The 14,458-nt window shown below is 41.0% G+C and overlaps 1 protein-coding gene and 1 long non-coding RNA gene across 3 annotated transcripts in view; one reads left to right on the plus strand and one right to left on the minus strand.

Annotated features, from left to right (window-relative positions):
• Window positions 1–1,023: 1,023 nt before the first annotated feature.
• On the minus strand, window positions 1,024–5,621 carry LOC111871030. 2 transcript variants are annotated; one of them, XR_002843963.2, is made up of 4 exons: window positions 5,492–5,621; window positions 4,433–4,482; window positions 4,150–4,209; window positions 1,024–1,879 (listed from the first exon to the last, which is right to left on the minus strand). XR_002843963.2 is itself a non-coding variant. In XM_033754072.1 (4 exons), exons 1-4 carry the CDS (start codon window positions 5,479–5,481, stop codon window positions 1,771–1,773), a joined length of 282 nt encoding a protein of 93 aa, XP_033609963.1. In that variant the 5' UTR covers window positions 5,482–5,621; the 3' UTR covers window positions 1,024–1,770. The 2 variants fall into 2 exon arrangements, 1 of the variants encoding a protein (XP_033609963.1); XM_033754072.1 differs by having other exon boundaries at window positions 1,024–1,901; window positions 5,441–5,621.
• A 98-nt stretch (window positions 5,622–5,719) lies between these two features.
• Window positions 5,720–14,458, plus strand: part of LOC111871031 — a 26,413-nt gene continuing 17,674 nt past the window's right edge. Inside the window, exons 1-2 of the long non-coding RNA XR_002843964.2 lie at window positions 5,720–5,789; window positions 6,817–6,987. This is a non-coding gene — a long non-coding RNA (uncharacterized LOC111871031). The remainder of the gene's footprint in view (window positions 5,790–6,816; window positions 6,988–14,458) is intronic.

A 14,458-nucleotide genomic window follows, 5' to 3' on the forward strand; every position in this document is an offset into this window, starting at 1 on the left:
GTAATTATACATACCAACCCTTCGTCACCATAAAAGAAATCGCATGATAACTGGAAAGGAAGAAATCGTTTCCTAATGGAGAGAATATCCCGGCTGTTGCCTGGAGACGACTATGCTGACTAAAATCTTCGAGGTTTTTATCAGACGCCCCATGCATACTATCCAGTTGATGATTCTATATACAGAGTGTCCGGATGAAGGTAAGGTAAAAGGTAAAGTTGTCGTTATGCTTAAATAATTAATCACTACCCCATGAAGACGTATGGGGAAATGGATGTATAGGTCCACATTTTCTTAAACCTCGGCATTAGCTGGAGGCGAGTGATCAGCTTCACGCCCCCGGCCGCTTCCAATGAGTGTCGCCTCGGTACTCATTGGAAAGGAGGTTGGCTGGATCCCAGTGCCAGTCTGGAAGACGTGGAGAAGAGAAAATTCTTGACACTACTGGAACTCTAACTCTGGCCCCTCGGTTGTGCAGCCCATAGTCAGTCGCTATACCGACTACTGATTCCCGGCTCCCCGCACTCCAGAAGATAGAAATCAAAATTATGTAAATACTGGTGTCCAGCGGCATTAGGACTTCTGAAGTCGGAGAGACAAATTCAACTTAAGATGCTACAAAGATGTATGAAGTAAAGAAAATAATAAGATCCCACATGAAAAGAGAAGAAATTCGTTTCATAACTTCTGCAGGTGTGGCAGCTGGGTACGTAAAAATGTGGTCACAACATTGGCACAGAATTGAGACTTTAACCTCCATACAAGATACATGATAAATTCCTACACTGTTGTAACAGACCTCAAATAATCTGGCCGCGCCATAGCTCAAGCGGTTAGTCGCTGGCTTCCCACCGCGGCGCACGGGTTCGATCCCGGGTCTGGTCAAGTGGGATTTGTGGTGGACAAAGTGGCGCTGGGGCAAGTTTTCTCCGAGTAATTCGGTTTCCCCTGCCAATCTTCTTTCCACCAATTGCTCCACAATCACCCTCACCTATCATCTGGGGCTGGTACAATAGGCCAGAAGTGGCTGCAGTACAAGGGACATAGTCCCACCCCACTAACAATTAAAAAAAATTAAAATAATCGAAGATCTCAGATGCAGTGACGTAAATATAGAACAAGTTTCTTATTATAAATGTTTGGGGTATATAGTTAATTCAGATAACACAAACGAACAAGAGATTAAAGAGAGATTAGTGATTGGAAATGAATCATATGTTGCACATTTAACATTGCTTGAAGGTAAATTTATTTCTAAAACAGCCAGAATTAAAATTATACCAGATGTTAATTCGACCAACAGTAAACTATGCCTGCGAAAACTGCACACTCAAAGGAACCATTAAACATAGACTTTAGTCTTAAAAAGGGAAATTCTAATAGAAAGCTTCGGGCCATCAAGAAACCGTGATGGCTCCTGGAGAGTTAAAACAGATGGCGAACTAGATAATCTAATAAAAGGAAGGAACAGTTAACTTCATCAAAGCCCAAAGAATAAGTTGGCTTGGACACATCTCAAGGATGGAGGCTGGACGAACAGTTAAAAGAATATATGACTGGCAGCCACATGCCATAACAAAGAGAGGCCGACCTAAGATTAGATGGAGAAATGACGTAAGGGAAGACCTAAAGGATTTATGAGTTTATAACTGAAGAAGAAGAAGAAGTGGTGTTGTTCCCGTTGAGGTCATTGAAATTTTTTTTCAGTTTACCTTTAAAAGCGCCATGGTGGCCTATGCTGAACATTTCTGCGCCTGTTGACGGTGGGGGTCACTTCCCCACCGCCTTCTTTTTGCTTTTGCCTTGCCCGTTCTTGCGGGCACCTGGGGCTGGCATCCCCTGCCCCACCGCCTTTTCCTTTGATACTCGCAGTTTTAGGCTTGATGCACAAAATATATTAACTGAAAATATAAATTAAGTAAGAAGGATTAATGGACTTTTACAGGGAATTGGGACACACACGTTCAGTTCTCAGCTTCTGTTATTCTGTAGACGAGCTTTAACTTCAAGTGTCGACTTGGAATATCAATGTTCACGAGGAATCCGTTAATTGTAACGAAACTGAAATGCGTTGACTTACAAGTTTTATATATGCTCTGTGCATAGAATGCATCTCAAATGGAGTTGTTTGAACAAATCCATTACAAGGTGCAGAACGTATTTATATCTGGAACTGACAACTTTCAGTCACGTGGCCCGCAGTTCCGGCTTGAAGCTGCAATTGCATGTTTCTCTATATGCAAATAAGAGTGTCAGGTCTCCAATACTCGTTTATAAATTCACATCTGTAAAAGTATGTAGCTTACAAAGAAGGGAAGATAAATTGCGCGAGTGTCGGATTTCCAGCTGCACTGTACAGTGAGATCAATACCTGAAGACCTTATGTTGCCCAAAGCTAATTGTATGTAATTATGCATGTCTCAAGTATTTAAATGTAAGAGATATATTAACACATTACAGTAAGTAACCGGACCAGTTGACAAGACATTAGCAGACACTTGACATAAACAGAAATATAGGTTGAAGGTATCCCTGTGGCGGGCCGTGGTGGCTCATATGGTCATAAGGCGTTGAGGATCCCACATTTTCTGCACGGCCGGCTCACGGGTAACGGTTGGGTTGTCGGCCTTACATGCCGGTCTCCCTTTGCACCCGAAGGGATTCCTGGTGCTCATTTCTGTTCCGAGGCTGGGTTAAACCCCAGGGCCATGTTGCGGCTGGAGGGATTGGGTCAGTTGAGGGATCCAATCACCTCACCAGTGATCGAACCCGTCACCTTCTGGCTTGTATCATGGTGCATCAGCCCACTACGCTACCGCGTGCCCCCATATAAACAGAAATATGTATGTTAATTACAATTAAGTACTAGGTTATGCAGATTTGAATTTTGCATCAGTCTCGTATCTTGCTTCCTGGTTCGCCTTTGACGATAAGTAAATATTTCTTAGTATTTTAAAGCTAAGTTCAGTTTTAATAGCTTATTAATTTTTATTACTTTGCTTTGCGTTGTCTTTTGTATGTGTTTGTTTCCGTCTTTAGCTCGTGCACACTTTGTAACTGGTCCTTGGGCTGTTGAGTTGACACAAAAATAAATAAGAATTTAAATGAATTATTATTATTACTGTGCACTAGTTCATATACTGATCACGGTGGCCGCGCGGTCTGGGGCATGGCCTGTCGAGTACTGGGATCGTGGGTTTGGGTCCCGCTCAGGGCATGGACATCTGTGTGCGTTTATTCTGTGTTTATGTGCTTCTGTGTTGCCTCTGTCGGAGGGGGAGTCCGAATGAAATGTATTCAAAATAAAAATGTATATCTCGGAAACTAATTTTCATACTCAGTAGCAATATCGTCACCACAGGAACAGGTTTAATGCTTGTTGAGGCTAGCAGAGTTGCAATTTCCTACGGCCGTCCAGCGTTGTTTTATAACGTAATATGTACGTCAACATCCTACACGGAAGAGCATTCGGTTCTGGGCCAAAAAAAACTGAGGCTATAGGTTGTCTGTTGCGTGTAAAATCTCCTGGAAAGACATGGAACTCTGAAGAAAATGTCAGTCGCATTAAAGAGCCATTCCAGCGAAGTCCGCGCAAATCAATTCATGCTGCTAGCTTGCAGTTACAAATTCCACGTTCAACACTGCACAATGTGCTAGACAAAAGCCTGGCTCCTCCTAGGAGCATAGGGTAAAGGTAAAGTTGTCCTAGGCCATGAAGGCGTGTGGGGGAGTGGATGTATAGACTCAGGTTTTCTTGATCTCGGTGCTAGTTGGAGGTGAGTGGTTAGCTTCACGCCCCGGCCGCTTTACCCCCGGGGAATAAGCCCTTGGTACCCATTGGATAGGAGGTTGGGTGGGCCCTGCACCCAGTCTGGACGCTGTGGAGAAGAGAAAACTCTTGACCCTGCCGAGACTCATACTCCGACCGTCGGTCGTCCAGCCCGTAGAAAGTTGCTATATCCACTACGCTATCGCGGCACTTTCCTTGAAGGTAAACTGCAACTATTTAAAGTGGATAGGTCAGAAAGTGAAATCCCCCAAAAAGAGACTTGACCTTGCCTGACTGAACTACATTTTTTCTTTAATTTTGCCCATTGCCTAGCGACAGTAATGCTTGGTAAGTGAAGAGTTAGCTGTCAAGAAACTTACCGCTATGAAAACGACTGCCCCGAGAAGGGCTGGCCAGACCCACATGTGGCCGTGCTTTTCCTGCAACACATCAATATAAGAGTCACTTAAGATTTGATCCTATTTGAAACTCGTCTACTGACTTGAGTTTCTGAAATTTACCTCTATATATTATTTACCAAATCCTGTTCAGGAAATTTGAGTGAATCTCTCTCTCTTAGAAAAAATGTCAATACATCATTTAGATGAAAATATAATTCATGTTAAGGAGCGGGAATTTCTTTGCTGCTTTTGTGAAACTTACCACCATAGCTTTCAAAATTGATATTGATGTATCCAGTCCCTCTAGGATGGCTGAAAAAAAGGATAAAACGACTTCATTATGCTACACACATATTACACTTACAGTCGAATTCCTGGCTTGTCACCGTAATGTCAATTTGCTCCTGTCCTAAACACAACACTTTGAGTGCATGCACTCGTGGAGCAACACATAACTATTCATTATTACCCAGCTGGGTCCACAGCGTTTCATTCAGTTCTCTTAAATTCTGAGTACAGCTGCTAGGTATGCTTCCAGTGGACTGAAGCAATTGGGCTTCATGTTCTTCGTCTAAATGCTTTATCTGTGCAAGTTAATTTTGTTTGCACAATCAATGGCTGTCTTCAGTTTACATTCCTTAAATTCGTATACCCTTAACCTAGCGTAATACTGCTTAGCTATATATACTGAAAAACACTGACGTTCTGACAATATAAATGAGAAATTTAACTCAGTATTTCTTATCTTAATTAGTAAGGGCAAAACATGGTACACACTGTATTTCACATGATTTGTTATAGGAAGACGAACTACACAACTTTCCTTTAAAAATACATCAATTTTACTAATTCTTAAAACTAAATTACGGTATTACGGAATTGGCAATGTCAGTCACTTGATTTAATTTCATCTGATTCATGATTTGGGCTTGTGCATATATTTTATCTTATCACAGTGTTCATTATTCGTCAACCCTTAAGATCGTACACTCTAGTTCTCAAGTATGTCTTGTAATGTCGATTTTAAGACTGTTACCTGTTCTTTAGAAAGTTAAAAAAATCAGTGTTGTTCCTTTTCTAAATCCGAAATTTTGTCTGTGTAATATGTTGCGTCTTCACTATCCATAGTACCAAACAAGATTCTGCTAATTCCACCAATGAAGCTAAAAAAGCCTCTCTTATAACGCGATTGAGTACCTTCATTTTCAATTCTGGTTGACTATTTTACAACTAGTTTCATATTTTCTACTTCATTAATCTATTTAAATACCTGACGGTTTTCATAAAATCAGGGATCATTAGTATTATCATTTGTAGTTACCAGTTACAGTAGACCGCAACGTTCAGAACACAAGAACTCTTTAATTCTTTGGTCAACACCCACATTTTCGTGGCGTCACAGCCCGAAAGACCAGTACGTTCGAGAACAGTACATACCGACGTATACAGCAAGCTACGGAATGTTCTGGAAGGTCTGGAACCAATCATAATACACCTATCGCAATATCGAATCGAAATAGTGTGACCCAATCAGAGAACCCTCAAAGGGCGTCAACCGAAATTGCGTAGTTGCTTGAGGTTGTGGGAAATCTATGCCATGTATGCTGTGCAATTAATTAGTAAGTATCAGTAAATATGGATTATAACTTGATCTTGTGGGATGAAATGTTGTGATTTGTGAAATATATATTTTGTTGCTTCTATTCTATTTTTCAAGGTTTTGTTTAAATTTCTCGGTACGTAGTCTTGACTTCTGTTTTGAGGTGGCGTTGATATCCGAATTATAGCTTTATTGTAGAATGCTTTAGTGATTCTTGGTCAGTGAAATTGTGTTTGACTTTGGTTATAGCCAAAAGTATACAGTCTTCGCCTTTAGTATAATAACAGTTAGTTCGTAGAGCGCCAAGTGTTTCAGAGCAATATCTGGATTCAATGTTTAGGATTTGAAGAGTAAGATGTACAGTAAATCAACAGATGAAGCTGGTAAACAGCTCATTTCAGCTTGTGTCCTGTTTCTGGGGTTTCTTGTCTTACTTTTTGATCTTGAGAATGGAGGTGATTTGGTTCTCTGAAACGTCAGGCTGACTTTGAACTACACCTTACAACCCTAAAGATGCACTCTTTCATAGTTACAGGTAAAACTCGTATCCAAATATTTACCATATTTTCATTTTTGATTCTCACACACAACGCACTGGTGTAAAATCTGCACTGAGATTTTTTTTAAGGCTATTTTGAGGGACAGTCTCATCTTGGGAATCAAGAAATATAGCAGTTTGTTTGCCATGAAGCAGATCAAACTGAAAAGTTGTCTGTCTGTTGCTGTACAGCAGTTTTTGACTTTGGTAAATAATTTCCTGTACAGTTTCCGTAATTTAAGAACTTCACATGTGATATGTGACGTGAATTTTTTGGAGATGAACGTAGATATAATGATATCAGTTCATTAAATTGTGTGTTCTGTTTTGAAATGGCGTGTTTTTGCCAGTTAGCAACTTTATCCAAATCTTGATTTAGAAAGTGGCGCAATCATGGTCTCTGAATATAATGGATCTAGTGATTGCGGACCTTGAAGTGATTTTCTTATTGACTTTATCACTTGTAAATAAGAATATGATGGATGTAATACATATGGACCCATGTTAGGTGGGTCCCTTGTCACAACAGGATGGAGTGTCCTTAGGTTGCAGATGTGGGACACAACCTTCACGTATGGAGGGTAGCTGTGAATAAATGAAGTAGTCCTGGACAACCGACAAGAAGGGGTCCTCCATCCTGTTGGTTGGGTGTGGGGCTAACAACTCGTCACAGTAAGAGGTAAGTTTGTTACGAAGATCACAAGAAACCTCAGATCTGGACGCATTCTTTGGATAAATGACCTGAGTGAAAGAAACTGGATACGAGATAGGTCCTCGGAATATTAGATGTATAGGGAAGGTTTGCTCAGAAATATCAAAATATAAGTTAGATTTAGTGGGAGTACAGGAAGGCAGATGGGACAGAGGTGTCACCAAAACAGCAGGTGAATATACATTTTTCTACAAAAAGGGGAATAAGGATCATGAATTAGGTACAGGTTTTTTGTACATAAGAGAATCATGTCACCAGTTAAGAGGGTAGAGTTTCTAAGTAATACAATATCATACATAATACTAAAAGGTCCCTGGTGTGATATTCTGAATATATTCATGCCCAAACAGAGGATAAAATTGATGATATGAAGGACAGGTTCTAGGAAGAACTGAAACATATATGATAAATTCCCTAAATACCATATGACAATTTTGTTAGGAGATTTCAGTGCTGAAGTAGGAAGGGAGGACATTTTCAAACCAACAATTGGGAATGAGACTTTGCACGAAATTAGTAACGTTAGTGGAGTTAGAATAGTAAACTGTGCCTCAACCAAAAATCTTATTGTCAAAAGTCCAATGGTCCCGCATCATAACATTCAAAAGTTTACTTGGACATCTGCTGATCGAAAGACGCACAACCAAATTGACCATATTATGAAAGACAGGAGATAGCAATCAAGCATACTTGATGTTTGATCACTCAGGGCTGCAGATTGTGATGGCAAAAGTTGGCAAGACACTGTCAGTGGGTAAACAAGCAATGCACAGAGTTCATATGGAGAGGTTCAGTCTCAAGAAATTAAACAAGGTGGAGGGTAAAGAGCAGTTTCACGTTGCAATCTCAAATATGTTTGCAGCTTTGGAAAATTGAGGTGGATATTAATAGAGCTTGTGAAACTATGAGAGACAATATAAGAATTTCAGCCAAAGAGAGCCTAGGTTATGAATTGAAGCATAAGCCATGGTTTGGTGAAGGATACTCAGAATTATTAGACCAGAGAAAACAAGCCAAATTTCCAAGTTGGTTGAGGCACTATGATACAAGCCAGAAGCTTGCGGGATCAAATCCCGAAGAGGTCATTGGATTTTTTCAATTGACCTAATCCTTCCAGCCGCACTGTGGCCCCGGGGTCGACTCAGCCGCTAACAGAAATGAGCACCAGGAATATTCCTGGGGGTNAGTTTCACGTTGCAATCTCAAATATGTTTGCAGCTTTGGAAAATTGAGGTGGATATTAATAGAGCTTGTGAAACTATGAGAGACAATATAAGAATTTCAGCCAAAGAGAGCCTAGGTTATGAATTGAAGCATAAGCCATGGTTTGGTGAAGGATACTCAGAATTATTAGACCAGAGAAAACAAGCCAAATTTCCAAGTTGGTTGAGGCACTATGATACAAGCCAGAAGCTTGCGGGATCAAATCCCGAAGAGGTCATTGGATTTTTTCAATTGACCTAATCCTTCCAGCCGCACTGTGGCCCCGGGATTGACTCAGCCGCTAACAGAAATGAGCACCAGGAATATTCCTGGGGGTAAACGGCAGCTGGTGCATAAGGCTGACAGCCTCGCTGCCATCTGTGAGCCGATTGTCTAGAAAATGTAGCCTCGACCTCTCACAACCCTATGGGCCTCCACAGCATGTTAACGGGGATTCCTTTACAGGAAATATCTGAAGGACAAAATTGATGAGCTTGTAACGAACAGTAAGAACAAGAACATTATAGACCTTTATAGTGGAATAAATGAATTTAGGAGGGGTTTCCAATCTAGAAGTAACTTAGTGAAGGATGAGAATTGTGATCTGCTTGCAAATTCCTACATCATTTTGAATAGGTGGAAGAAATAATTCTCTCAGTCATTGAATGTACATAGGGTGAGTGAAGTTTGGCAGATAGAAATACATACACCTGATCCTAGCCCTTTTGAGGTTGAAAAGGTATAAATCGCCAGGTNGCATACATCTGAGTCATTAGTGCCTGATCCTAGCCCTTTTGAGGTTGAAAAGGTATAAATCGCCAGGTAGTGATCAAATTCCATCAGAACGTGAAATATTACATTCTGAGATCCGTTAGCTAATTAATTATGTTTAGAATGAGGAAAAATTGCCTGATCACTGTAAGGAATCGATTATTGTACTAGTTCACAAGAAGGTTGAAACTGGTTGTAGTAATTATCATGGGATGTCACTGCTATTAACTTCATACAAGGCTGTGCCATAGCCCAAGCAGTTAGTCGCTGGCTTCCCACCGCTGTGGCATGGGTTCAAACGCGTGTCTGATCAAGTGGGATTTGTGGTGGACAAAGTGGCGCTGAGGTAGGTTTTCTCCGAGTACTTTGTTTTCCCCTGCCAAGCTTTCTTTCCACCAAATTCTCCATCATAATCACCAGGGGCAGGCTCAATAGGCCAATCAGTGACCGCCATGCCGAGTGGAGCCAACTGGACTCCCCCCCCCCCACTATGCGAATTTAAATTTTTAATTTAACTTCATACAAAATTTTATCCAATAGTCTTCTCCCAGGGTTTGTGTCGTGACCCAAGATGTTGGCTGGTCGACTGAATTACGTTGGCCGAGCGGTAGCGTAATAATTCAGTGATGATGATTGTCAGTTGGCTGCCTGAGCGTGTATTCCAACCACAAAGAGCAAATACTCACTACAGATTATAGAGGATTTATTGAGACTGTGTGTATATTACATACAAGCGCTGGTAGACGTAAGCCTGGCCAGCCTTCTCATAGCCCCAACTCAGACAAAATGCTCCCTTCAACTTCTCTCTTGTTCTTAAAACCTAATCTAAACTAAGCTTGCAGCCCAATGTCTCGAGACGTGAACCCTCACGCAGATCAAGTTACACCAGCGGTTGTTGAAGGATAGGTCCCAGACGAAACACTCCAGGACTCCACTAATTTATGAAAATGGCAGGGGTAGATATAACTTTTTTTTTATGGAAGGAGGTCAATCTCTTGACATGCTATAAATTTTAGTAGAGGGCATGACCCCAGACATCAGACTCAAGTTCCTAAAACTAAAAGGGGTTGCGAACCTTCGCGACATTTGTACAGATGAAATTTTGGGGGATCGTTGGTGTGGACAATATTGAGATGGATCTTGTAGAGATAGAATAGGGTGGGATGTTATGGACTGGATTGATTTGGCTCAGGATAGGGACCAGTGGATGGCTCTTACCATCATGGTAATTACCCTTTGTGTTCCGTAAAATGCTGGGACGTTCTTGAGTAGCTGCTTCTCAAGAAGGGCTCAGCTTCATGAGTGAGTGAGTGCATATGGATCTTCAGTGATTTATGTAATTACCTTGGTGTGTCTCCCGAAAGCCGGAATGGTTGAAGAGCTCGTGGTTGATTCCTAGGCAATGAGCAAAGTTCCTGCTACAACTCCAGTTGGAATGCATCCATTGCTATCCAGCGGCTAGCAATCTCACAGTGGAGTTTCCACCATTACACACGAATTGTTGGAAACAGCTTTTGCATAGCAGTGGCCGAGGTTAACCTGAGGTGGCACAACAAGGAGATGTCTCTAAGAAGGATGCTAAAATAATGCCGGTCGGAGGACTGAAGAAGAGGCGTAGGCACCGAAACCGCCAAAATAAGAACGAACTCACCCACGGCAAAGGTGGGTGCCAAAGGAAGTTGGCTGTCACCCACAGAGGGATGAGCCACCGTGAGAAAGTGGCACAGCGCAAGAGACACAGGCTTCAGGGAAGCAGTCAAGAAGGACTACCAGTTGAACAAGGACAGCAGAAGAATCGGACCAGAAACCAATCTGCAAGATGAATCCGGAAAGGACGGACTCCTGGGTGGAGACAAGTGGTGAGTCAGTAAGGCACCAAGGAAACCAGGGATCAAGACTTCCAGAACCAGCTACGGCTTAGAAGCAAGAGGGAATTCAATGAAACACTCAAGAACCAAATGGATTGGAAATTACAAAGCAAATTGCTGGATTTCCTATCCAGTTGCAAAGAAGTAAACACTTGACACTTTGGAGAAGGTTGACCACTTCCAAAGTGAAAGAGATTTTTAAATAGCGCATAGAGGAGGAACTGGTAATGCAGAAGCACCTGCCTCGCCAGCAGGAATTGAAAGCGAAAGATGACGAGAACATGGAGCTGCTCAGGACAAGCACCCTTGAAGGGGGTGCATGAAAGGAAGGGAAGTACCGTTAGGCTGTTTGGGACAACCACCTTTGGAAGGGAGAAATGTGGCATGCCGCCAGAGAGCTGGAATGGCTGAGGAAATCCTGGTTGAATTCCTAGGCAACAAGCAGTGTTCCAGCTACAATCGGAATGCATCCATTGCATTCCGGTCATTCTGTCTATATCTAGCTATCATTCTAACAGTGAAGATTCCACCATTACACACGAATTGTTGGAAACAGCTTTTGCATAGCAGCAGCCGAGGTTAACCCTTCGACATGGTATTCTATATTGAGTTCGTGTGCAAATTATAAAGGTTCAGCCTAGACGAGATGAGTAAAGTTGTTAGTGTAGCTCCGACTAGAGCAGAAGGAAGCTTGCGTCTGACAAAGGGAACAGAAGACTTCACCGAGATTAGCGGTGCAAGAAGTAATTATAACAGTGAAGTTGTGGGTGATTGTTCTTGTGACTGTAACAGAGACTGTCCAATAAATTTTCATTCAAATCCGATAGCCACACAGTTTCTTGTTGCGTTACATATGAAACGCTTGACAATATATAGCTGTCAGCAGAACAAATAAGTAATCAACTCATCACCACATTTGTCAAAATTGAGTTTATTATCTATGTTAAAATTACACAGCATGTTTCTTCTCACTTGGAGCCATTGTCAGGCGATACACTATTTAAAGCTATGAAATGTTGAGTTATAATACTATGGATCCATATTACAAATTGTTATATTATTATTTATAAAATAATCCAATTTAATCTATATCATTATTCACACAGGTCAACCCAGTTTTTAAATTTTTTTTAGTTTTAAGAAAATGATGTGAATCTTTGTAAAACTGGTATGTGTAATTGTGTTACATTTTTAAGTACTATTTTCCATGCATTTTAATCTTTTGTTGTTATCAAAACAGTGTGCTATCATATATATCAACACTAGATAACTCAAGTTGAATATTCTCAGGTAATGTCTTTTTGTTTCCTGATGCTATTGAATTATTCTTACGTACTGTCTTGTCCCTGATACTATTATGCTGTCATTGTTACCTGAAACATAGTTTAGCTTTTTAATTCAGTTGTACATGTATAGTTCAGATATCTCCTCATTTGTATTTTATTATTTATTAACGATACATTTTAACTATACCCCTTGATTTGTTAATTGATATTACCCTTTATAAGTTAAGTTTAATGTTATGTAGGTGGCTTGTGATTTGGTGAGGCTAATTTGTATCGGCCAGGGCTGAGTTACGTGCACATGAGAATTGTCCGTATAAAATTTTGGCACCACATGAAGTCATGAGGCTGAAACTGTTCAGAATTGTCAAGTCTGAGAGGTTCAGTTGCATGTTTGGCATAGTATCAAATAGTTGTGTGTCATATTGTCCTCTTTATCAGTATGGCCTATAAGACAGTTGTAGTCTTATATGCGATTCTCTCCTTAATAGCTCTTCCATTCCTGCTACAGAAGTAGTCCCTTATTGCTAATATTTTATCTCAGAATCCTGTTGTATTGGAGTATCACTCGTGCTTTCTCTTCTCTCTATAATGAAAAACACTTTTTTATTTCGGATGATATCAAACTGACATTCAACTCACTAAAATGTCAGTTAAATCATCTTGTTTGCTCTGGCCCTCTTTACCAAGAAATGGAGAATATGTAGCACTGCGTTAATTTTGTCATGAATGATATGACTCTTAGGCAGGTGAAGATAAAATTTTCCCTTTGTTTAATTAAGCACTTTGCCATGGATATGTCCTGGGGATTGGAGGTATAGGTCCATTTCGGAAGTGGTCGGCTTTGCCTTAAGGGATAAGACCCCAGTGCCTACTGACTAGGGGGCTGCGTGGGCCCCAGAACTGGTCTGAATGCTGTGGAGCAGAAAAATCTGGAACAACCACGGCTGTCAGTCCCTCAGCCATCTGCTATTCTGGCTCCCATGGAATGTAGGATAAAGTATGCTTATTTTGTGTGTTGTGGTAGGTGTGATTTGAATATCATCATGTAATTCAGTGAGTGAGAAACAGTGGCATTAAATGCCGTGCCACAGAACTACCGTCTAGAAATGCTAAGGCTGCTTGGGAGTAAATACATTTGAACGCAAAAGTGCCCACAATAGTTTCACATATTTGTTCAAATGAACACACTTGTAGATAATGTTAAAGCCTTATCTTTCCTCTGAACATCATGCTTTTTGCCATGTATCGGCAAAAATGTTGTACCATGTGATGAACATTCTCCTGATCCCTTCATCTGTGGCAGTTCTACTGCAAGCAAACTGAGCAGCCCCAATTGGCTTGTGGCATGCAAAGGGTTGAATCGGGTGAAGAAAGATATAGCATTGAGATGCAGATGCTGGGGTAACAGGAACTGAATTCAAGACTAAATGTGAGAAAATTTTAAATCAAGAATTATTGAAGTGGAGATTCCACTGTAGTTGGCTTTTCTAAAGCCAAAATCAAATTATTTTGAATGCACAGCACATAAAACTAAATTTTGCCAAGATTTTTAAGATACTGCCATATCTTCTGGGATATAGCACCATGTAGTACATTGAAAGTCTGCCGAAGTTTCAGAGGAACATTTGCCTCCATCTACATGGTCTGAGAATAGGCCAAGCAAGAACCCTGCGTCAAGCAGGTGGAGGCAACATATTCCTCTGAGACGTCAATTGACTTTCAACAGACTGCACAGTCTTATATTGCAGAAGATAGAAGTCTTCTTAACCATCATTGTGAGAACCTCAGATCCTTTACAAGAGACAACTTGGGCCATTACACTTCTTGATACATGAAGGAGTAGAAACGTCCATCAGTAGTGGCTGCAAGATGTAAAGGCAATCATTTGTGTTCTCGTATTAAATTTGTTGCACTAGATGGACCTTGCTACTTGTTCATGTTATGCAGTAAGTTTGTCCTTCTGTGATGCACATATTCTGTAGATTCGGCGTCTCCTGATTATTGCCTCTTCCAAAGACCAAAAGGGATCTTGGCTGGGTGCACAAGGTGTGGCAATAAAGAAACCGGATTACTTTTATGACTCATTTCCGGCCACGTCATTGACGAAGAGGAGGGTAGGGCATTGACCCTTGGACTTCCCTCTACCGTCACACAAAGTTTCATTCACGTGCATCGGTTAGTCTGGCCGCGACCATTGTTAGAAGCGGATCGTGTTTCTGAGCTCCGTCGGAATAATGCTGAGTGCTAATGCAGAACAACGTGCTAACATCAAATTCCTCACAAAACTTGGAAAATCTGCCACTGAAACTT

Source organism: Cryptotermes secundus, unplaced genomic scaffold (genome assembly GCF_002891405.2).
Source record: "Cryptotermes secundus unplaced genomic scaffold, Csec_1.0 scaffold2267, whole genome shotgun sequence".
In the NCBI taxonomy this organism is placed as follows: Eukaryota; Metazoa; Arthropoda; class Insecta; order Blattodea; family Kalotermitidae; genus Cryptotermes; species Cryptotermes secundus.

Excerpts from the sequence above, each read along its gene's own strand:
- LOC111871030 (XM_033754072.1), bottom strand. The coding sequence starts at position 5,481 with ATGATAATACTAATGATCCCTGATTTTATGAAAACCGTCAG. Across the intron at positions 4,210-4,432 it reads CAATTTTGAAAGCTATGGTG|GAAAAGCACGGCCACATGTG; the intron begins GTAAGTTTCACA and ends GATGTGTTGCAG. Across the intron at positions 1,902-4,149 it reads GGGCAGTCGTTTTCATAGCG|TTAATATATTTTGTGCATCA; the intron begins GTAAGTTTCTTG and ends TTATATTTTCAG.